The sequence below is a fragment of the Sitophilus oryzae genome, unplaced genomic scaffold (genome assembly GCF_002938485.1).
Source record: "Sitophilus oryzae breed Bouriz unplaced genomic scaffold, Soryzae_2.0 scaffold_1396_pilon_pilon, whole genome shotgun sequence".
Taxonomy (NCBI): Eukaryota; Metazoa; Arthropoda; class Insecta; order Coleoptera; family Curculionidae; genus Sitophilus; species Sitophilus oryzae.
The window spans coordinates 8,993,460-9,020,242 of NW_022146055.1; the positions used below are offsets into that span (position 1 = coordinate 8,993,460).

The following is a 26,783-nucleotide window of genomic DNA, read 5'->3' on the forward strand; positions in this document are numbered from 1 at the left end:
GACGGACACTAGGAATGACGACAATAGAGTCAGAGGGAATGCCTTACTTAACGTTATAGCACAGATTAGGTATACTATATGTATACAGATAAAAATCTTGTCCCTAATTCATGGTACGAAAATTGTTTTTTATGACGATGAGCAAACGAGTAAAATTTCCTGTGCGCAAAAATAAACTCGCGTTTAAACAGAGTAATAACCGAGCCGGTCAAGCGTTGTGCACAATTTTAGAGGCCATAAGTGGGCGTGCTATATGCGCAAACTAGTAACCTAACTAGTGCGCGACTCCGAAAATTGGAACCACGAAAAATAATGGTTTTCACGATAAGTTTATAATCTGTATAATCTGTGGTTATAGTGAATCTATACTTTTACCAAGGAAATTACAGTCATCTATAATTAATACTTTTGTTATATGACAATGCACACTGAGTACCCCCATTCAAAGACACATGACGTTTGTTTATCTTAGCGCGGAATCGTATCAGAACAATGTGATCAAATCTTTAACGACTCAAAACTATTAGAGTCTTGGTGGTATGCCAAATATTTGAAAATATACGTATAAAAAGTGATTTGTCACGTGCTGCTTAAATATATAATGGAAGAAAAAATCGAAATCATGACACTCCAGGAATACTATTATTAGCCAAACTATTTTCTCACTATGTAATTCGCGTCTTGAAGTATTATTGGCACTATGACAAACTGAGATATGTGTTACCGTTATAATTAGTAATATAGGGCTTCCGTCCGTATAAAGAGGGATGTTAGTTATTTTTAGATTTTTTTTCTAATCAAATAAATTCTATAATGTAATCTAAAAAGTATAAGCGATACCAATTAAACGTTTAGTTACGTAATCGAGAGCGCGTCTTAAAAATCGTTCATTGTTGCCAACCATGGGCACATACAGCGCCGGGCTGACTAACTGGAATTTAAATTTCCTACTACGGATTCAGATGGTAGCTCTGCTGTAAAACATGTCAAGTGCCCATATTTATTTATTTATTTCCTGACGTTGTCCTTCGTTTTGACACTGTAGTTTTGTATTACGAGTTTTACAGTAGCGTGGCAAATTCTCGCGGGGCCACCCCCGAAAACTTTATTAGGAGGCCCCCCTAAGCATAATAAAAAAATCCTTCAAATACATCATTATTATAATATCTGCTTGAAACATATTTTTTAACAAGAGCCACAATGTGATATTTTTATATTTTGATAATTGTTTCAACATTTATTTATTATTATAGTACTCTTAAAATACTTTTTTATACATTTATGCTTCTAATTAATCAAAGTTTTATTAGAAGAAAAAACAACTCCACATTTAACTACTGTAATAACTAAAACACAAATGTGAACAAGAAATTTTAAATATTTATGTAGTACCCTATGGTGTATTTGAAAGTCTATTCCTATTTCCTCGACCTTAACAAAAGGAACTTGTTTACGAGGCTGTCCAAATCTACCTCTTTTGCTGGATCATTCTCAACTGATATTATGGAGAGTGAGCTTAGGCGATTTTGGGACATAGTAGACCGCGCAAAACTTTTTATTATTTTCAGCTTAGAATAAAGTTCTTTCTGGTTCAGCGGATGTTACAGGGAGAACCAGAAACAACTGGAATACAGTGCAAATCTCAGGTAGACTGCTAATCAGTAATTGTTTTTTTTCAAAAATAAAATCAGAAAACTCTCTGATACTGTGAAAATGTTTGATTTTTTCATAAAGTAAATTTGTTTGAATTAGCTCCGATGCTAGATTTTGTGTTAGGTCGTTAGGATATTTGTCTACTAATACTTTGGCATTAGCTAAGATATAAGATTCCTGGGATTTTAACAATGTTTGTGGGTTTAAAATTTCAAATTTTGAATAAATATTTTGAAATGCGTTATACATGATTTCTAAACTGAGTTATTATTATATCCAAACAAGCATAAAAAATTGTGACTTTTAAACGACTTTTCGGATTTTCAATGGGCTCATCAGCTGCTATTTCATCAAATAAAGGTTTGACTCTACGAACTCTTTTGTTTTTTAACTGAGGTTCAATATTCCAAGATTTCTCAATTGAAATTGATAGCTCATACACACTTTCAACATTGTCCCTAAGATTTTCTATTTAACAAGAACTCCTGGTTTTAGATCTGTGGCCAGTTCTATGTCAATATTCATTTTTTTGTAAACACTTTGAAAGCAAATTAGTATTTTCCAATATTTGTACCTTGGAAATTTAGTAAGAAAATAAATTCGAAATTTTCTATTTTATCTTGTAACATCTTGGCCTATTCTCTATCAGTACGATTTTTCAGTATTAACGTTAAACTCGATAGACACTCGACGACGGACAAAAAATTAGTTTTTATCGATAGTATGCTTTCGGTTCTTGACGGTCGTCAAGAGCCGCACTGCAGATCTAGTTGCACATAATTTTTTTAAAGTTACACCAACAGTTTTACTATTTTTTATTTCGCAGTTTAGGCTTTGCCAACGGAGTAGACTTTTACTGAAAAGTATATAAAGACTCTGAACCGTGTCAAAAAAATTTCTTATCTCGCTAATATTGCTCACAGAGTCATTTAAAATAAGTGTGCTTATGGAAAAAGTCTACCGATATGATACTTTTAATCAAAAACGCCGTGAAAACATCATAATCGCCGTGTGTTTTGTCGCCTAAACATATTTACAACTAAACCAAATTCCAAATTAACCCGTACAATAATTAATATTAATAACAATTAATATAACAATAATTAGTATTAATATGTACCTGTAGAGAATAGTGTAGTATAAAATAATTGTTTTATATCAGCCTAATTATTGCTGAAAAAAGGATTGTGTGCCTAAATGTAATTTCAGTTTTCGTTTGTTTGATAATTGTTTTTGAAGGATGAGGTGCCGGGCACCCCAATTTACGCGTGGCCCCCCCGCCACGGGGGTCCGCGGGGGCGTTTGCCACGCGCTTGGAGTTTTAGGTTTAAATGAATTGTGTTACTTTAAGCTTAAACATTTTAATAACAGACCTTTCGAACATTGTTCTTTTTAGAATCTCTTAGTGCGAAGTGGGTACAAGATACCATGATAACTGTTAAAAACTCATCGCAACCCTATTAAAATATTTTGAACGGGAAAGCGGTAGTAATGGCCCTTATATCCATTAAGTGCTGTTAAGGAGGTGAGTTTTTTTGATGTAATTAATAACTGTTTATATATTTATAATTAATTTATTTTTGTATCCTAAAATATTTTGATTAATAAAAAATATGAAAAAGTGGGCAAAGCTCTGCCCGTCCAGCTTAATCAAGTGACTCAAAGTTTATTTGGTATGAACTATATGTTAGATATAGTCTCTTTAATGGGAGGATCGCTGACAGTGACAGTTGTGTCTATAATTTTCAGGAAATTTTTTTCATAAGAAAATTGTATTTTCAGACATTTTTTTTATAAATTTATATTATTCCTTGACTCCTTGCACATGCTTTACTGCTCTTTCAGAGTAAATTATTTTTATAATCATAATACTTTTTTTCTTTAAAAATCAAATGACTAAAAAAAATAACCATATAATTAATTATTGTTTTTGTCTTTAAAATTTGCTCTATTGTATAAAGTATCATTTTTTTAATTTACATTAAAAATAATAAGGTTTTTTTAAAGTTAGGGCCAATCTAGTTAACCTGAACGTAGGCGAAGTAAACTACTTCTTACTTTCAATGTGAAGTTTAAACCATATAAACTTAAAAAAACATTAATATTTCACACTCTAATAAAAACATAAAACAATAGATTACAAAGTAGTTACTCTGTGTTAAGGAATTAAAACAAATATGGCCAAGATAAAAATAAACATATACTTATATCATATGAATCTAACCATAAAGTTTGAAACTAACTATCATTAGTGAAAATTAAAATAAACGAAAAATAATCTTTTGATACTAACAGATTTTTCTTATGCAGGTTTTGCGTATATCTACTTAATTCCCTTCTATGGTCTTACATTTAAAAATTTTCAGTTAGAGTATGTGCTTTAACTCAAATTTAAATATGTATTTAAAGATGATTTCTTTTACATACATAAGTGAAAGAAAACAAGTAAAAAGTAAGATAGGTAATGGTATCGATGATAATGCTTCAAAATAATTGGTATTTATTCAAAAAAATATTAATAGAATATTAGGATATCGCTGATGACTGCATAAAACAATTAGATAAATATATTGAGCACAGAGTATTTGAAAAAGTGCTCATGAAACTTATCATCAAACGACTCAAACAAACATTTTTATAATACTTTGTTGTTTATTATTTTCTTTATTAATTGTTTGTTAAAAATCAGTTATTAATAGTTTTTTTAACAATGTTACATACTTGATATCACAACATTATGTATTTGAAATCTGACACTAATAAATACATATATATATCTAATCATAAACGTAAAAACAGCCTATTAAAAACTTAATTTGAAAATAATTATAGAACACGTAAGTTCTCACAATACTAAATCACTGCCAATTAATATATCGCAAATTTTTTTACAATGCAATATAAACAATGCAACACCAATCTAAACGCATTATGTGCAACAGTAATCTAAGGGCATTCAGGTGCCATGCTATTGTTTATTTTCCTCTATATCGTGTATGTTTAACAATTTTTCAACCGTCAATTAGTTAAAGATGCGTACACAACGAACGTGCGGAAAAGATTATTAACGTTTACAAACGTTTTCTAGACGTTCATAAACACTTTGCGCAATAAATTTGTAACGTTTGTCAGTTTGTAATCGTTTGTTTGAATTTGCTGGCTGTTTTGGGTGAAAACGTATTTGAAAATTTTTATCACATGTAAATTATTTTTATTTTTGATTTAAAAAAATAGATAGAAAAAATATATCGAGTGTAACCAAAAACTGTATAATATTTATTAGTAGATGTGTATAAATCAAAACTAGAATAGTGGGATCGTAAACAACGGTTTACATTATATTAAAAGTACTTTTTTTAAACATTTCATTTAAATCATATACCTACTATTTGTTTTTATATCTGGTAAAGGTTTTTTTTCTTCCCAAAAGATTCTACCTTTCACGTTCCATTTTATTATTTTTTCGTTTTCTAATAAACGCAACAATATCACAAATGATGCAGCATTGAAGGCAACTTTATTTCTTATTTTATAAGATGGCATTTTTCTTTCTTTTCACAGTAGCCCGGGCCCGGCATGTCACGCGGGAAACCGATAAACGCGTTTTTACTTATAGGTTGTTTCTCACTATACCTTCCGTTTCCATTCCATATCCATTCCACATCCGTTCCGTATTTTTTATTGTATTTACGCTATACGTAAGCTTCTGTTCCGTATCAGTTCCATACTTTTTATTGTAAAATTTATATCATTACGAAAGTTTTATTTTAAAAGGGGTGTAATGCTAGTTCGCCTCCTCGTGGTACACCCTGGATAGCGTCTAATTATAGACGCAAACTAAATGAACTAGCACAACTGGCGACCAAACAATCCTATCTGGATCTCTTGGTCAATTGCATCACTATGGTACAAACACATGGAAAAATGCCTAGTCCTTATGAGGACTATATGACTAGAAAACTTGGACCTAGCATCCGAGTCTGCCAGTTGAATGTGGAGGGGATTAGTCGAGCAAAATGCGATCTCCTTCACAAGATTTTAATTGACTACGATGTCGACGTACTGGCAATCCAGGAAACTCATACGGAAACTGAGGATCAACTCCAGTTAAGAGCAAGGATTCCTGGGTATGAGCTTATAGGTGCCACTTATAATAGATCTTATGGTACTGCCACTTACATTCGGAACACAATTGAAAATGCAACTCTGAAGCGTGCTTCTACAAGTAACAATATCCATGAAATTACCATTCAAGTTGGTGAGATCACAGTGTGTAATATTTACAAACCTCCCGCTGCACCATGGCCACAGCACGTCTCACCCAGCTGTATACATAGGAGATTTCAACAGCCACCACACCAAATGGAAATACAGGGAAATTGATTTGAATGGCGAAAGCCTCATGGACTGGTCAGACGAGCACAACCTATATCTCGTATTTAGCGCCAAAGATCCCGGTACTTTTAAGTCTGCAGCATGGAGACAGGATTATAATCCAGATTTGTGTTTCGTTTCTTCAGACAGCAATGAACATCCGCTTCCAACTACACGAACTGTCCTGGCTGATTTTCCACATAGCCAACATCGCCCTGTGTTAATAGAAATTGGGTTGAGTATCCCTTTAGTAAAATCTTTTCCCCGCCCGAGATGGAACTTCAATAAAGCAAATTGGAAAACATTCTTCAATAATCTCGACAAATGCTTAGGTTGGATCCCCCCTCTAGGGAGAAATTATGAAAGGTTTGTTGGTGCTATCATAAGCACCGCCAAGAAAACCATACCTAGGGGTTATAGAAAGGAGTACATCCCGGGATGGGGCGAGACTAGCGAAAGGCTATACAGGGAATTTCTAGAATCAGGTGACCGCGAAATAGCTGACGAACTTCTGCACAGTTTAAACTCTGCGAGACGCCAGAAGTGGACGGAAACTGTTGAAAATTTAGACTTTACAAAATCCAGCAGAAAAGCTTGGGTATTATTACGAAAACTGGGTGGAGATAATCAAAGAACAAGAGTGGACACTCCTGTGACTCCAAACGAAATCGCCTCTAATATTGTTGATACCTCAAGAGCACCAAGGGACTGTGCACACACAATCGAAATCAAGCGACAATTAAAACAGCTTAAATCATCCTGTGCTGAGGAGACAGCATACTCCCAGCCTTTTACTTTCGAAGAAGTATTAGCTGCATTAGAACATATTAAGGCTGGCAAAGCTCCGGGATTTGACGGCATCCACTCGGAATTCCTTCTGAATTGTGGTGGATTTACAAAGCGATGGTTGATGCACTTTTTCACCGACATAATTAAAACAGGCACTATTCCACAGTCACTAAAAAGCGCTAAAATCATTGCCATCCTAAAGCCTGGTAAGCCTAAAGACAAGCCACAAAGTTATCGCCCAATCGCACTGCTGAGCACATTCTCAAACTTCTGGAGAGACTAATCTACAACAGAGTAAGCCCAAAGATAATAGGGAGTATACCGATTGAACAAGCTGGCTTTCGTCCTGGACGTAGCTGCGTAGATCAGGTTCTGTCCCTAACAACTTACATCGAAGCAGGATTTCAACGCCAAGAAAAAACATCAGTTGCTTTTATTGACATGAACGTGGCGTACGATACAGTTTGGAGACAGGGACTGATCTGTAAGCTAGCTAAAGAAATCCCCTGCTGAAAAACCGTCAACCTAATCGACGATATGCTCCGAAATAGACTCTTTCAGGTAAAACTGGGAGAGAAAGAAAGCAAAAAGATGAAACTTAATAACGGATTGCCACAAGGTTCTGTCTTAGCTCCATTGCTGTTTAATTTATATATCGCTGATATGCCCGCTACTTCAACTAGAAACTTTGGGTATGCGGATGATTGGGCGATAGCTACAAGACATAAAAACCTCGAGGAGACAGAGGCTGTTCTTGCGGAAGACCTGTATTCCCTGGGAAACTATTTCCGCCAGTAGAGGTTGCAACCGAGCGCGGTAAAGTCGGAAGTTAGTTGTTTCCATCTTAATAATAAATTAGCAAACCAAGAACTTAAAATAAGGTTTGAAGGTAACTGGCTGTCCCACAACAACACCCCAAAATATTTAGGCATTACACTAGATAGAACTTTGCCCTTTAAGAAGCACCTCACACAAACTGCAGCTAAGCTCAATACTCGGAATAATATCCTCCATAAATTATGCGGCACCACGTGAGGGTCATCCGCGAGTACCTTGCGCTCCTCTGCGCTGGGTTTGGTTTACTCTACTGCTGAGTACTGTGCCCCGGTGTGGCTCAATAGTTCTCACACAGGAAAGGTGGACGTCCAGTTGAACAATACAATGCGTATTATATCAGGAACAATAAAATCAACTCCCACCCAATGGCTTCCTATTCTAAGTAATATTCCTCCTCCACATATACGCAGGCAGTATGCACTTTTTAGGGAATACACTAAAATCACTAACAAGCCGCAACTGCCGATACATTTGGATGTCCATGATCTGGATAGGTACAGGCTTCGTTCAAGACGTCCAACATTAACAACCGCAAGCAGCTTATACCGGGACGGTTTTAAATTAACGGAGTCATGGATTAGGGAATGGGAATCAGAGTCACCAGACCACGCCGGGAATATGCCAGCTATAACTCAGAACCTACCAGGCTTTGACATGCCACGTAAAACATGGTCTGCGTTGAACCGGATAAGGACAAATCATGGGAGGTGTGCCGATTCTATGTTTAAATAGAATAGTAGTTAGTCAGCTTCCCCAGAATGCGACTGCAACACCGGCAGACAAACTATCTGGCACATAGTAGAAGCATGCCCATTAAGATCCTATTCCGGTCCCTTTGATGATTTCCTGGAAGCTACAGACAGTGCAGTAACTTAGATGTTTGTTTGTAATACTTGTTGTATGTATATTTGTTGGTACATTTTAGACTCTTATTCTCCAGTCATGTCAGACTATTATTATTGTTTGCACACATACTTATTTCCTGCTCTTTACTTGACAGTGATTGTGATTCCATGTTTTGTTGTGATGCTTAGCCATACGATAGATAGATAGATAGATATTTTAAAAATTTGTATCTTTTGAAAAAAGTAATAGATTTAATTAATAGGTGAGAGAATAAATAAATATCAGCAAAATTTTAACAGAGTTGGTATAAATGTAACTTGTCAACGCTGTTTCCGATACGCTTCATGTGCGTCCGTCAAAAAAATATATGGAAGGAAAGGATATAGTAGTGTGCGTTGTCCTATTCATTTACATGATATAATATTTTATGTAAACGGAAGGGAGCTGATATGGAACGTATAGTGAGAATCAACCTTAAAAATCGGTTTTGCAAACAACTATTGCAAACGAATGCTGCTTCGGTGTGGATGGCAAGTCACAGCCAAAAGGAATTCACGGAGAAAGTTCTCTTAGGAAATTACAGATGTCCCGGCATGCTCTCGTATTCATAAAGTCCTGGCAGGTTATACAGAAACTATAGAGGAAAGTCTTAAAAAATAATAAAAGTTCCTCGATTATTCTGAGTGGTTTTACCAGACAAACCAATCTAGACCCAAGGCTGGCCAGGCCAAGGCCTTTAGATTGGAAAATGGCCACAGAAGTCACAAGACCAAGTAATAAGATGGGCAATAAATAAACTCCAGCCGTACAAGTCTTCAGGTGCAGACAGTGTATCATACTAATCCAGATGGGGATTGAGGATTGAGGTATTAATACCTCATATATGTAAAATTCTCAAAGCTAGCCTGGCATGGGGTGTCATAAGGAAAAAATGGCAAAAGCCATATATCTTCCTAAGATAGGCAAGGTATTGGCCAACAAGGCACATCAATACACTTCAAGGTCCAGAACCCTTCTGTGGCGTTGGAAAAAACCTGAGCACAAAACGATGGGTGGCCAACAAATCCCTAAAATGGTGGCAAAACTCACCAGGGCAGAGAGAGGGAAAAAATTCATAGCTTTCGCCAAAATTCACGATAGACGTAACAAAGACCGAAAGACAGGCTAAATAGGTATAATAAAGCTAATGGGATTAACGGACGAAGATATGTACAGGTTCTGTCAATCTGAAGAAGAAACAACAGAACTCATTATATTACGGCGCGCAGCCTGGAAAATGTGCGGTTCACGGTAATGAGAGGCCATTGGCAATGAGAGGCCATTGGCAGAGAGTTACATGGAAGGTTTAGTCCAACTCCAAGTTGCTATAGGCTTTCTAAAAACGATAGAACTGGAGAATGTAACTTAAGGATCGGAAGAGGACCACAATAGATCTGAAAAGGTCGCAATGGATCACGCCGACAGCCACCTCAAATAATTTAATCTAATCTACATATCCAAACAAACGTTTGGAAACCTGTTTGCCAATGTTCTTTAGTGTGTAAATGCCTATAAGCTTCATTCAGAACCTCGCAATTAGTGGAATAAATTAATGGTTTCTATTAGCGTAGAAGTTTGTTCCTTTAATTTCAATGTAAGCGTTCAGAACGTCAAAATTGGTGGTAGACATTTTCAATTAGTAGAAAAAGTTATCAAACTTTTGACTTTTCCACACATTATACTTCAAAATTTGCGACAAATGTCATTTTAACCTTTGATTATTTTCACTCAAGAGAAATTGTAGTTAAAAATCAAAAGTTTATTGTTCTATAAGCTAAATATTAGGCTTTATCTATGGATACAACTGAATAACGCAAGCTGTTGTATATATATATAGGGTATTCTATTAATTTTAATTGTGTTTTTTAAACATTGTGAGTGATCGTAAACTAAAAAGTATAAAGTGAAATTGAAACTACTAATTTATTCCACTAATTGCGAGGTTCTGAATGAAGCTTAAGACTTTGTAAAACCGAGTATTAAGTTTGGTCGCGTGGTCAAAAATTATAAGACAATATTCTAGAGGTATATGGAGTGTTTTCTTTTCTGTTAACTGAGTAGAATTGATAAATTGAAATAAACCCTCAATTGCTCATTGCAAGAGTGGATATCTTACCATTTAAAGAAGTTCCGTTGACGTAATAGCCAGGATACAGCATGTTATAAACTGGCGCACCGCTACTGTAGTCCGATACACTGTTGGAGGCTTCACCACCGCTTTGGCTAAAGTCCTGACTAGCAGATTCTTCGTTGTGTGGACTTACTGATTCGCTCTGTAAGAAAATATGAAATGTAAGTAAACTTACTACTTAAATATATGTCAAATGTTGGTTATAACATTGGAATCAACGTTGAACGCGTCGTGTAAGACCGGCTTTAGAAAAACTATCGAGGCTGCTGCTCTGCCTGCCTCTCTGCTGCATGAATGAGTACGAGAACATACGTGGCAGGTGAAGCGTGGGTACTCAAAAACTACAAAAACCGACTGGCTGTGATTAAAACTTATGAACTGTTGATGATACTTTGTGAGTGGATTATGTATGTGACATTGTAATACTCGCACCATACCCATTAATATACATATCTAGTTTTTCACAACAAAAAAACTAGAAATAAATTAAAAATAAACCTATAGAAAACTTTGCCTTGAAAGATATTCAAATTTTCTAAAGCTAATCACTACTACCTATATACCTACACTCTTGTAATTTTTCAGTTAAAAAAACGAGATTTGGTATATTAGTAGATGACATAAATTAGGATTGATTGACGTAATTGTTTTTGGTCATTTCCTGTTTCACCGGAAATGATTACATTTTTGATTTTTAAATAACACCCTCGGTATTTGTTTACTCTATTCGATAGAAAATGACACTCCGAATAGAATGACATATCACATGTCAACTTTTGGCAATTTTACTTAAAAAATCGTATTTTAAATTTCAATCTAGAATGCCATGGTTGTGTTAAAAACACTAATTTTTATCAAGGAGCTTTGGAAAAATAGAGTCGATCGTCTAATGTTTTTCGTATCTTAAAAGATGTCCAAATCGTACTTTTAATAATATCTCAATTTTTTCAAATGGAATGAGGGTGGATCATTAGCATATTTGGAAAAAAAAACATTTTTTTACGAATAATTTGGTGCCTACCACATACTTGATATTTCGAGAATTGTCGTTACAATGGTATTTTTGACATATAATAACATTTTCTATCAAATAAAGTAAAAAATACCGAGGGTCTCACTTAAAAATCAAAAGTTGTAGTAATTTCCGATAGAACATGATGTGATCGAAAACAATTGAATGCTTCAGTCAATCTTAGTTTATGTCATATACCGTTATGGAAAAAAAGGCGTCCATTTGGCTTGGAAATTATGATCGATGACGAAAACATTTAATTTTACATATAAAATGACAGCAATTTTTATTTCATAGCCATTGTTGACGTCGTTTTTTTTCTCGATTGTATGGCACTATCGTAACATACCAAATCCTGTTTTTTTTTGTCTAAAAAAATAAAGAAGTTATATGGGTTACTTTTCAAAAACACCCGGTATATCACTATATCTATGTTTATAGTATAAAAATCAAATAATTTTGATTTAAATTTCTTTTTCTTTTATTTTAATTCTACTATTATTTAAATACGTAGCTAAATATTTGGTAACGACATAGTTAACTATTCACTAATGACAGGGGAGTAACGACAATACTATTCACCAGAAATAGAAACCTAAATACGGGGGATATTTGTAGTTGTAAAAATAGTGAGTATCCTCACATAATTGACATCGTTCCGTCTCCAAGTCGGACAGACCAAGTTCATCTTGAGCCGGAAAATTCGATTCAGAAATAGAATTTGTTCGAGTGACGTAGGAATAAAACAGTGGCGGTGCTTTCATTTCTCTAAAAGGGAAAATAGGTAAAAATAGGTTACGGCTTTCTCTATGGATACAATTGACTAGCGCAAGCTGTTGCCAGGACATTCTATTAATTTTTATTGTGTTTTTTAAGCATTGTGAATGATCGTAAACTAAAAAGTATAAAGTGTAATTGAAACCACTAATTTATTACAGAGAGATAAAAATACTAAGAGAGTTGGGAGTACAGGACGTTGTCAGATGTCAGCAAGGCGCTGCTGTGAGTGCGGATGGAATTGCCAAGTGGGCCAAAACCAAAAGCCAAGTTTAGGAGGGGAGTTAATCACCGCGACCTTACAGATCTATTGTGTATTCCCCTTTCTTGAGTTATAACGAGTTATAACTCATCATACAGTCTCAGGGCTTTAACAAATGCCAGTATCTGAGACGACTTCACAGAGGCCAGCTCTTCATCCTCGACATCAGCCGCACCAAAGTTCATGGCACGAATGGTCGTCGTCTCGGCGCACTCAGTGATAAGGTGTTCTGGTGTTTCCCCATTTTCCCAACAGAATCTGCATTCGCCCTTGTTTCTTAGCTTCATTCTACTGAGGTGTTCATTGAGTAGACAGTGTCCTGTTAGAAACCCCGTGACAATCCAAAGATTGTTTTTACTTAACTCAAGGAAAACCTTTGATTTATCTCGGTCGTAAGTTCTGAGGAACTTTTTCGAGTGTCTTAGACCGTTGGAGGACACCCATTCCAAGTTACGGATGGAGTCTTCCAGATTCTTCAGTTCCGTTTTCAGTTGATTCCCATTTGGAAAACAGAACGGTTCTTGTCCAGTTAGTGGAGTGTTCGCTCTTTTTCTAGCTAGATCATTTGCTTTTTCATTGCCTTCTACCCCTTGGTGAGCATCAGGCACCTAGATGACTATATTTTCTTTGCCTAATTTATTAATTGCCTAAAAGCCAGATACAAGACGCCCTACGTTGGTAGGCTCCAAAAACGACATCAACATCACAAGAAGACAATAATTGACAGAATTGACAGGATCTCGTCCTATTACAAGAAGAAGACAAATGTGTTATTTATAGTTTCAGTTTTATTTCTCGCAAAACTAAATATATTCAAAGCAAAGTTTTACTTGTCTAGAAATATTATTGTCATGCAGGATGTTTTGAACAGAAAGTATTCTTTACGAGTCAACACTGAAGTTAAAGGAAGCAGGTTATCCATCTCTTTCCATTTTAAAATAAAGACCGTTGGAGACAAACACGAAAATCATTAGTGTTTGTCCGTGTAGGCCCAGGGATTTCAGAACTCACTAATTACAAACTACCACGTTTCGAAATGGAAATAGGCGACTCGATGAATCCTTGAATAAGTTTTATATATGTATTGTTGGACTGATGCCACTGGATTTCGTTTTTAACGCGCCTTGCATGGGCACTTGTAAAGGCGTAAAACTTAATTTACGAGACGAACTACTATCGTCTAAAGATGCCCTCGTCTTAATAAAATATTGTAAAAATAGAACGCATAAATTGTTCTTTTTATGCGAGGTTTTTTCGATTAAGAAACCGTTTGTCTTGTATAATTATGATTGTCTATTTTTAAAAAAGAGAATACTATATGGTTTAGGAAAAGAACATTGAAAATGTAATAAGTTTACTACTCCAAATCAATATACTGCTCGAACAAACAGTGACTCTGAGAGTCACTGTTTGATCTCGAAACAGCAATGTAGGAATTAGTCTTAGTAAATTAAAAAAAAAATTGTTTTAAAAAGTAATGTCGTTGGATATGTATTTTAATATTTTATAAAAGAAATTTCCTTGTATTCCAATGTCATATGATGCTAGTTTTAAGGCCTTTTTGTGCAGAGGATGTTATTTTTGCTAATTGACTAAGTAAAACTGTCCTGATGATGGGAATAAAATTCTCGAAAGCTTGACAAATTTGAAGAAGTTGTTTTATTAGCCTGTCTGTGTGGTGATTATTGACTGCATCCTCACTTAAATTTTGAGTTTTTTCATAAATAATAATGCCACAAAAATATAAATGCATATATACACATACACAATTCTAAAAGTTTTATTTCACATTTTTTTATATTTTAAGTCAATACGGCGTTCTTTCTCTAAACGTTTTTCGAAATTTAAGCAATTGTTTTCTTTTAACCGCATGATTTCACAAACTAAACACCATGTTGTCTATTCTAAACACAAGAACGACAGTTCATCATTTATCCATAACCAGAAAATTATGAAATATTAACTACACAAATTTCGCGCTACACCTCAAACTATAGATGGGATTTCTTTCGATATTAAAAATTTAAATATTGCTTTATATTGACTAAACCAAACATTATACGCGACAAACGATACAAAAAGCTAGGTTGTTTTATAATTTGAGTTTTTATAAACACCCAAACTGCCCAAACGGCGAAATTTTTCCTGAAATCCTTTTATGAATGAGGCGGTCAATGGCCAATATAAAGTATATCTATCGCACCTTAACCCGTTATATTTTCTATACGTAGTATACCTTACCTTGTTGGCGTTACGAGCCGCGGCGTTTGGAGTTTAATACGTGCAAAGCATAGCGGGAATGAAGGATAAAATGAAATTTTGACCGGCAGTAGAGAAAATGGGTAAAATAAAACGCTTTGAAGCGAAAATTGGACAAATTGATGGTTTTTGGGAATAGTTTAGAATATCTTCGGACGAAAAAAAGTTATTTACAAAAAGTATAATTTAAATAGGTTTTTCCTAATTTTCTTCTGATTTTTTTTGGGAGGGGGGGCATTGATCATTTGACCTTATGGTTAAGCCGCCACTGGTTTTTATACATTAAAAAAAAGTGTAAAAAATAAAAACAATCTTTTTTTAAAGGTTATACCGAGAGGTGTCTCACTTGAGTAAAAAATGTACATGTACTGCCAAAATGTCTATATGTTACTGTCAAGCGACTGCCAATAAAATGTACATGTAATTCCAATAGCGAGACATCCTTCGGGTTATACAATATCCAGAAAATCGACATTTGAAAACTTTCATCTGAAATAGCTCTAAAACCAAGAACGGTAAACTAATAGGATTGTTCATCCTCATAACACGTACGTTCGCCTCTTCCCGCGCTTCATGTGACAGTTGTGACGTCATTGTAGTCCTTGTCAAAGCCTTCGTGGCCTTGTCATGATAGTGTGTATTATTAGTTGCTTATGGTAAACTTATAAAAATAACAGCTGAGAAATTTTGAGTTAATTATTTTGTCAATTTTAAATGTGAAAAAGGTGTCTTTAAAGTTTTTAGAGCTATAGAGTGTATAAATACGTTCATTTTGTGTTGTGGATTGTGACAAAGTGCATACTAAGTGCCCACGATTTTGTTTATTAATTATTTTAAAGCAAAATATGGAAGTACTCTAAAAAGAATGCTTGCAAAAGGTAATGCTGGGAACTGCTGTTCTTAAAAATGCATTATCCGAGTATTTAATACGATTTATACAGTTAATTTTCTATACTGCATACATATAAGGTGTTTAAATAAATAAACTAAATAATGAACGATTTGCATTCGGCAACCAATAATGCACGTGTGTGTATTATTGGTTGCCGGATAAGGACTAATAACCATGACAAGGATTACAATGACGTCACAAAGCGAGTAGTTTTCGCATGCACCTGGCGGACACTTTTGGCTGAATGAGCAGTCCTATTAGGTTAACTGTTCTTGCTCTAAAACTACTAATTTTCGAAACATAGTTTAAATAGTGCAATTGTCAGGCTCGCTAACTGTATCTATAAAAGGGTAAACTATTTAAAATATGTATACGTACGTGAAAAAAAAGGGAAAAAAAATGCATGGACAAATCGAGGTGTACGCGAACGATGTCGCGGGAAAAAGCTAGTAATAATTTAAATTGGACGAAAAAAAATTCCGTTGGGTTTATTTGCCGAGATCTGAGTAGTTATTACTTTATCAGAATTCTAGAAGTCAATTTGAAATTTATTTTACGACCTGCCGATCAAATTTTATGGATCCGTGCTTGCCATGATTCATTTCAGCCAACCGTTTTCTCACGATTCATTTTTAATATTCTTTCAAATGAACGACTCGTTCAATCTTTGTCGAACTCTAATGTATTGTAGATATTTGTTAAACCATTATCTAGTGATAACTATTGGCGATAATTAATAACTATAGAAATTCAATTTACAGCCCATATTTCATGTTAACTGCATACATTTATTAAAATTATTGTATTATTTTCTTTATAATCCTTAAAACCAATATACAGAGTGGTCCGAACTGTATTCCGGAAATTTTGGCAGCATATTCTGTAGATAAAAGTAAGTAAAAAGTTCGTATAAATGTGTATCCTAAAATGTTTAGTTTCGAAGTTTCATTTTTATTTGGATTTTTTCCAAATAATTTCTGAAATAACGTCAATATTTGGATAAAAAGTGGTGTCTGGGAGTTTTTTGACATGAGAAATTTGATTTTGATGTCAAAATGACTCTTATTTCTAGGGGACGCCACCTACATGTGTTTTAATTGTTTTGAAGAGTAATAACTTTTCGTCCGTATCTGTATAAAACTACTGAGTGAAAAACGATGCATTTCCGTGATTTTTACGAAGAGATCTTTTTTACGTAGAAAACGTCGTAAATGTATATTTTTTACTCAGTATTTTTATACAGGTACGGACGAAAAGTTATTACTTTTCAAACGAGTTAAAAATATATAAGTGGTGTCCTCTACAAGTAGGGATCACATTGACATCAACATCAAATTTCTCATGTCAAAAAACTCCCAGACACCAATTTTCATCCAAATGTTGACGTTACTTCATAAACTATTTGAAAAAAATCGAAATAAAAATGAAACTTCTACACCCTGTATTTCCGAAATTAAGCATTTAAGGACATACATTTATACGAACTTTTTTACTTATTTTTATCTGCAGAATATGCTGCCGAAGTTTCCGGAATACAGTTCGGACCACTCTGTATATAAAGGAATTATAATTCTATTTGTAGATTTTAGATTATGTCAGATAAAAAATCGCTAGGCAATAACGTAATATTACTTTATCTTAACGTAATGTTTGTGTAAATTAACGTAAAAACATTATAAAAGTTGTATTTTTCTTGAACCGAACCATGATAATACACTCTAGACATATCTAATCTTATTTTTTAATAAATTTCTTCCGGTTTTTGTATTAAGTAATTTTCTTTTACGCGTAATCTCTTTTTAAGTGTGTTCATATTTCGATGCTTAATTTGTGGCATTTTGTCCACATGATTTTTGATTTTAATATGTATATGTTTCAAATAGACAATTAGGACTACCTTTGTCATTAGAGAATCTAAGATGGTCAAGACCAATCTCCATCTATTTTTAATCCTTTGTTGATCCAGTCCAGTTGACTGAAGATTTCTTCTAATGTTGCTGTAAACAGCTTTGAGGATATCGCGTTATACCGGGTGCGTCTCAAAAGTAGCTCACCCCTATAACTTTTTTTATTTTTTCAGATACAAAAACGAGATTTGGTATGTTAGTATATGACATAACTTAGGATTGATTGAAGCATTCAATTGTTTTCGGTCACTCCCTGTTTCACCGGAAATGACTACAACTTTTGATTTTTAAATGGCACCCTTAGTGTTTTTTTACTTTATTCGATAGAAAATGACATTTTTAATAGAATGACATATCATATGTCAACTTTTGACATTCTCGCTTAATAAAAAATCGTATTTTAAAATTCAATCTAGAATGCCATGGTTGTGTTAAAAACACTAATTCTTAATCAAGGAGCCTTGGAAAAATAGATTTGATCGTCTAATGTTTTTAGTGTCTTGTCCTGACTAGTTAGAAAATGCACAAATCGTATTTTTAATCATATCTCAATTTTTTCAAATGGAACGAAGGTGGCTCATTTGCGTATTTCGAAAAAGCATTTTTTTACGAATAATTTGATGTCACACATCTGGTATTTCGAGTCAAATTTTCGTTACGAAACGCAAGTAAAAAATAAATCATATGCGAAATGTCCAAAGTTGACATATGATATGTCATTCTATACAGAGTGTTATTTTCTATTGAATAAAGTAATAAAATATCGAGGGTGGTTTAAAAATCAAAAGGTGTAGTCATTTCCGGTGAAACAGGAAGTGACCGAAAACACTTGAATGCGTCAATCAATCCTAATTTATGTCATATACTAACATACCAAATGTCGTTTTTTTAACTGAAAAAATAAAAAAGTTATAGGGGTGAGCCACTTTTGAGACGCACCCGGTATAAATATGGCTGTAATTATATATTATAGAATGATATAAATAATATTATAGATGTTCATTTCCAAGACAACCGATCATACGGTATTTAAACCATTGAAATATTTTGGTATGTTTGTTATATTATAAATTTTGTTTAATTATTGACATTGGTGCCATATACTATACTTCTATGTTTACGTTCTAGAGTTTTTCAGTAACTACTTTTCCTTAATAATATTTACAGCCTAAATATCCTGAAGATTTATTATATTTACAAGGTGTAAATTGTGATAATACTCGAGCTTACATGAAACGGTTTACTAAAATAATGTAAAATGAAGTGAACGAGTTATATTAAAATATAAAATAGTCTTATAAATAAAAAATGTCTATACCTATGTGGCGGATTCATCTATCCAAAAAAATCCTTATGGGTTTTTCGCCACTGCACTGCAAGAAAAATCTACAAAATGAAATAGTTATTTTTTGTAAACACTTCTGGCGTTAAACCTAAACGGACGCTGCTTGTCAGAAGTTGTGTTTACAGTAATAAAAATTTGCCTAACAAAGAAAAAAATGCTTAACGTTTCGGAAAGTTTTCTCTTTCCGTCGTCTGAAGCAAAAAAAAAATATAAAGAATCAAGAAAAAAACTATTTAAAATATTTAAATTGAACTATTCGAGAACACTTTACTTTTTAAAACAGATACGTCTACAAGAAATCGTTGACGTTCTGTTAAAAAATGAAATAATAACATACATTTTCTTTAGTCTTATAAATATTAAAACCTATAACTTACATTATATTTTCTTCAGAAAATTTCAGAATATTCTCTTTCAATGAAAACATTGCGATGATTTTCTATAGGTAATCTTTTATGCAATATTTATTTTATAGTAAAATACCCAAATCAACCACGATGCAACAAATATGTTTTTTCTCAATGCACCTTTGCTAACATGGTCGTCATCAGCAGATGATTAAAGTATTTAGTATCAACTAATTATATTGATAGAGTTAGCGGACCATAGTGAAGAGTGATTAAGAAACTTTGAAGGTATTATAGTTGATTTGTGCAGTCCGGTTCTGTGTTTGTAAATAAAAAAAAAACACTGTTTAGCCTTTTAGTTATACTAAATGACTATTAATTTTTTAACTATTACTGAGACTGTGAATGTATGTGGGTATAACTAAGGAGGTATAATTAAGGGTTATTTAGAAGAAACAAGATATACTTACAGTATAATAACATACGATTATCACTATGGGATATTATAAAATTTTGTTTCACGCCAAAAAACAATATCCTAAATAAAATCTATTAAAATCATGTGATAAATTTACATATTACGCTTTTTTATTAGTTGGATTAATATACTTTGGGTGTATTGTAGGCGAATTCCATATGGGCTTGAGATAATTTAAAATTAGGTTAAATAAAATTTGATAGATTTATATCTTCAATATAATATAAAAATATACTTTATTATAGTAGTTATACTTAACATGTATTACTTTAATTCTTATAATTAATTTCAAGGTATATTAGCCGATTTCTAACACATAAAACATCTGCAATAGTTTTTGGGTACAATAAACGTCATTCTGAAGTCATATTCTGATGTCAATCAGAATATGAATAAGTTTTTACTGTTAAAAAGTTGCTCTAGATAATATAGTTTTTACTGTTAAAAAGTTGCTGTAGAAAAGGGTGCATTCATTATTTCTGTTGACCTCTCCTTATTTTTCAATGGTTAGAAGTTATGACTTTAAGTTTGGGTGATCTAAGGTCTCAAAAGTGGCTCACCCCCTATAACTTTTTTATTTTTTCAGATAAAATAACGAGATTTGGTATGTAAAATTAGTTAATATAATATAAATTAGGATAGTTAGTATGATATAAATTAGGATTGATTGGTTGATAGAAAATTTTATTACACTCTGAATAGAATGACATATCATATGTCAACTTTTCACATTTTCGCATATGGTTTATTTGAAATTGTAACATGTGGTTCATAACGACAATTTGACTCGAAATACCAAGTGTGTGGTACCAAATTATTCCTAAAAAAATGCTTATTCCAAATATGCTAATGACCCACCCTCGTTCCATTTGAACAAATTGAGATATGATTAAAAATACGATTTGGGCATTTTTTAACCGGCCAGGACAAGACACTAAAATATTAGACGATCAAATCTATTTTTATTTTTTTCCAAGGCTCCTTGATTAAAAATTAGTGTTTTTAACACAACCATGGGCACTCTAGATTGAAATTTAAAATACGATTTTTTTAAACAATTTTTTTCTTATTCTGTAAACTTTGATTTCTGTAAATTTATTCTGTAAACTTTCATCAACATATAAAATATAGGTAATAATTGTCGTATAAGCATTTTCTATGCAAATTTCGTGTGATAAAAATTTTAAAATATAGAAACAAATGTATCTGTGACGTTTATTTCTTTTTATTTAGTGCACCAAAGTTACGGCTCGGCTGATATTTTCTAAAATCGTTAACATATCCTGTGTATTTTCAATCATTTCTCATAGGATGCGAGTTTCTGGAAAAACAGATAATTAAAATGAACTTACTCTTTTTCCTTTACAATGTTTATACATTATATATTTTACGGTTAAAGTCCGATGTACGGTTAATGTCGACATTAACAGGTTAAAGTTTGGGTTTGGTTATGTTTTTGGTTATTTTGTTGTGTGTTATTCTTGAGATTAACCGGGTAGTATCGACATTAACCGGAAATCGGACCCCCGCCCCCCCTTAACCGTAACATATACATTAGATCATTACATGTTATCTATTTGCTTTAACAGTCTCTGGTTGAAAAATCGACCCCCCCCCCACTCCCTTATTTGTTAACTTTTTGAAAAATGTTACTGAGAAGATATGCTTGCCCTTTGATCAAACTAGAAAATAATTAGTACTGCCTTATAAAGGGTTAATGAAAAAGAACTATATTTGAGAAGTAGGTATTATAAAATATAGATAAATTAACCACAAAAATAAAATTGTATGGAAGACATGAAAATAGTACGGTTGGTTTTCGATAACTCTAATCCCGTAACTGGTGACTGTGTTGTGACGACAAACTCAAAATTTTATAACGGCAATAAATAAATCTCATGTCATCTACATAGAAAGATAAGACGGAACATATTTTTTAACTTTATTTAAGTTCTGATAACGGAATACGGTTATCTAGGAATCCGTGGCAGATTCTGAGAATTTTGAAATGTGACTATATACGTACAAAATAATTCCAGTGGAGGATAATTTAAGGCTAATAACCTATATAATTTTCAATTTAGCAGGGAATCTAGTGTTTTATGTGTAAGCCTTCATCATATAGTGAAATAACGATTTTACCTTTTTAAGGTTCCGTACACCAAGGGTAAAAACGGGAACCCTATTAAGAGTCCATTTCACTAGTCCGAAAAAGTAGCAAAATAAGCGTTCGGCATTTAACGTTTTATGTCAAACTGGCTAGGTATTTTTACACAAACGAAGAAGAAAATTAAAGATAAAGGATTATACTAAATCCGTCGTGTGGCACATTTTTAGATAACTTGTTCATTTTTAAGATTTTGATGGTCAAACATCAACAAAATAAACCTTATGTTTGGACTAAATTTTCTCGAAAATAAAAATATAATTTAAAATTCTGTTACAGGAGGGATATAGATTGAAGTTTTGTGATTACAGTGATATATAATTTATATGGTTTTGTAACAAATTGCTCGCTATTTTATGGCAAATGCTGAAGCTCTGCAAGCCCTAATCTAAGGAATTTAAAAATTATATTTTTTCGCTGAAAGCACGTGCGTTTGGAATTATGGGTGTGGCTTAACACGACAGGATCGGGCTAAGGTTTAGGCAGATTTCTGAAATCTAATACATATAAAAAATTGTCTTGTCACAGTTTTAGATACCGTACTCCTCCATAACGGCTTAACCGATTTTGATGAAATTTTATATGTATATTCAGTAGGTCAGAGAATAGGTTGTTATCTATTTTTTATACCCTAAGTGACAAGGAGGGCCCACACCATTTTTTTAAATTTTTTTGGACAAAATATTTAATTTTAGTTTTTTACGATGTGGCATTAAAAAATACATTTAACACTAAATTTTCACTTTCAAATAGGTTTTTTTTTTAATTTTTTTGTTACGTACTTCTCCGTAACGGCTTGACCGATTTTGATGAAATTTTATATGTATATTCAGTAGGTCTGAAAATAGGTTGTTATCTATTTTTTTATACCCTTAAGTGGCAAGGGGGGGCCCACCCCAATTTTTTTTATTTTTTGGACAAAATATTTAATTTTAGTTTTTTACGATGTGGCATTAAAAAATACATTTAACACTAAATTTTCACTTTCAAATAGTTTTTTTTTTAATTTTTTTGTTACGTACTACTCCGTAACGGCTTGACCGATTTTGATGAAATTTTATATGTATATTCAGTAGGTCTGAAATTATTTGTTATCTATTTTTTATACCCTTAAGTGACAAGGGGGCCCACCTAATTTTTTTTATTTTTTGGATAAAATATTTAATTTTTGTTTTTTTACGATGTGGCATTAAAAAATACATTTAACACTAAATTTTCACTTTCAAATAGGTTTTTTTTTTAATTTTTTGTTACGTACTTCTCCGTAACGGCTTAACCGATTTTGACGAAATTTTATATGTATATTCAGTAGGTCTGAAAATAGGTTGTTATCTATTTTTTTTATACCCTTAATTGACAAGGGGGGGCCCACCCCAATTTTTTTTATTTTTTGGACAAAATATTTAATTTTAGTTTTTATACGATGTGGCATTAAAAAATACATTTAACACTAAATTTTCACATTCAAATAGGGGTTGTTTTTTTTAAATTTTTTGTTACCATACTTCTCCCGAATATCCGGAACGGCTTGACCGATTTTGATGAAATTTAATATGTATATTCAGTAGGTCTGAGAATAGGTTGTTATCTATTTTTTATACCCTTAAGTGACAAGGGGGCCCACCCCAATTCTTTTTTTATTTTTTTGGGCAAAATTTTTTAATTTTTGTTTTTTTACGATGTGGCATTAAAAAATACATACAACACTAAATTTTCACTTTCAAATAGGGTTTTTTAATTTTTGTTACGTACTTCTCCGTAACGGCTTGACCGATTTTGATGAAATTTTATATGTATATTCAGTAGGTCTGAAAATAGGTTGTTATCTATTTTTTATACCCTTAAGTGACAAGGGGGCCTACCCCAATTTTTTTATTTTTTGGGTAAAATATTTAATTTTGTTTTTTTTACGATGTGGCATTAAAAAATACATTTAACACTAAATTTTCACGTTCAAATAGGGGTTGTTTTTTTTTAATTTTTTGTTACCATACTTCTCCCGACTTCTCCGTAACGGCTTGACCGATTTTGATGAAATTAAATATGTATATGCAGTAGGTCTGAGAATTGGTTGTTATCTATTTTTTATACCCTTAAGTGACAAGGGGGCCCACCCCAATTTTTTTTTTTTTTTTGGACAAAATTTTTAATTTTTGTTTTTTTACGATGTGGCAATAAAAAAATACATACAACACTAAATTTTCACTTTCAAATAGGGGTTGTTTTTTTTGTTACCATACTTCTCCCGACTTCACCGTAACGGCTTGACCGATTTTGATGAAATTTTATATGTATATTCAGTGGGTCTGAGAATAGGCTGTTATCTATTTTTATACCCTTAAGTGACAAGGGGGCCCACCCCAATTTTTTTTATTTTTGGACAAAATTTTTAATTTTTGTTTTTTTACGATGTGGCATTAAAAAATACATACGACACTAAATTTTCACTTTCAAATAGGGGTTGTTTTTTAATTTTTTTGTTACCATACTTCTCCGTAACGGCTTGACCGATTTTGATTAAATTTTATATGTCTATTCAATAGGTCCTAGAATAGGTTGTTATCTACCATTTTTGAGATTTTGATGGTCAAACAAAGTTGTATTTATTATACTTAAAAAATATTGATTGAAATAAATTTAATAGTTAATTTAATTATAAGCGATACTTTCTTATAATTTAAAAATAAATTTTAATTTAAATTGAGGGTTTAATATTTTTTTCTTCAAAATTAATCGGTACCCCACATCGTTCAACACGTCATTTAAAAATATCAGGTTTATCAGACATGTCTATATTGGAAAGAGTATTATAAGTTAAAATTCCTTTACAATACAGACATAAATTAAGGTTTTCTGATTACAGTTATATTTAATTTATTTTTTTAATAAATATTTTTTATGCTGAATTGTGAAGCTCTGCAATTTGTTGTCTGTGGTCATATCGTCAGTTTCGCGTAAATTATATGTTACTTGTTCTATTTAAGCAAACTGATGGCATATTTAGTTTTTTCGGTATTTTTTTACTTTATTCGATAGAAAATGACACTCTGAATAGAATGACATATCATATGTCAACTTTTGACATTTTCGCATATGGTTTATTTGAAATTATAAAGAAAATTATAACATGCGGTTCATAACGATAATTTGACTCGAAATACCAAGTCTGAGGTATCAAATTATTCGTAAAAAAATGTTTTTCCCAAATATGCTAATCAGCCACCCTCGTTCTATTTGAAAAAATTGAGATATGATTAAAAATACGATTTGGGCATTTTCTAACTGGCCAGGACAAGGCACTAAAAACATTAGACGATCAAATCTATTTTTCCAAGGCTACTTGATTGAAATTTAAAATTCAATTTCGTTTTAAGCGAAAATTTCAAAAGTTGACATATGATATATGATATGTCATTATATTCAGAATGTCATTTTCTATCGAATAAAGTAAACAAATACCGGGGGTGCCATTTAAGAATCAAAAGTTGTAGTCATTTCCGGTGAAACAAGAAGTGACCAAAAACAATTGAATACGTCAATCAATCCTAATTTATGTCATATACTAACATACCAAATCTCGTTTTTTTATCTGAAAAAATAAGAAAGTTATAGGGGTGAGCCACTTTTGAGACGCACCCGGTGTAGAAATTAAAATAGACAAAAATTTCTTTGAAAGTCAAATGTTGCCAAAGCTGGAGAATTTTTATTTTAATTGTCTTTATCGGAAATGAATAAAAATTCTTTTTTTTGAAACCTTTGAGCACACTTTCCTGATTAAATAAACGAATTGGCAGATTAAAAAAGCTTTATGTTGGTAGTCATGGCAAATATTACCGATTGCATTGAGATTTTTCTTTAAAAATCGGATATTTTATCACTTTCGACTGTAATATTTTTTTTCTATTTGACATATGACATTTTAAATTTTGCTCTGAGTTTTTAAAAAAAAATTAAATTAAATCTGCGTTTTGTGTACGTAAAACTGCGATTTTCATTGCAATAAAATATGAAAACCACTAAATAGTAGGAATCAGCGACTTGTCTCATTATACTAATCAATTAATTTGAACAGGTAAAAGGATTACAGGGAGCCCCTTTTGTCATTAAACCACGCTAGATCGAAAACATTGTTGCCTAAGTATTGTCGCTTTTATTGAAATACATAATATACCGTATGATCGAAAAAAAAACGGCGTCCAGTTGACTGGGAAATGACGATCAACAATATTTCCCATGCATATATAAATTTACATATAATAAAACAATAATTAATAATAACCGTCTATCAAAGAATATAATCGAAATTATATTACCATAGAAACGCCCCTTGATTTTTAAGACTGAAAAAATTCAACAATATACAAACGGTATGGAAATTTGGAAAAGTATAAACGGGATTAACCATTTTAGAACAAGCAAAATTTTTTATGAAGAATACATTTTTCTCAAAATGTCAATAATAAAAAAGTTTTTCCACTTGTTTTTCCACAACCAGGGACATTCTGTAGAATTATATAGAATTATTTATGTAATGGAATTATATTATTATTATTATTATTTTTATATTTACGGTAAATAAGAATAATTAAAATTATTCTGGTTTATGATAAATTATTCAGCTCTATTGGCAAAAAAAAATACTGACTATGGAATTTTAGCGATCATATC

General features: G+C 32.5%; 1 protein-coding gene across 2 annotated transcripts in view; it reads right to left on the minus strand.

The window, feature by feature from the left end:
* The window catches only part of LOC115876000, a 155,701-nt gene that overhangs the window by 9,641 nt on the left and 119,277 nt on the right, over positions 1 to 26,783 (minus strand). For both annotated transcript variants that reach the window (XM_030891649.1, XM_030891650.1), the window contains exon 6: positions 10,655 to 10,811. In XM_030891649.1, coding sequence (XP_030747509.1) covers positions 10,655 to 10,811 — 157 coding nt within the window. The remainder of the gene's footprint in view (positions 1 to 10,654; positions 10,812 to 26,783) is intronic.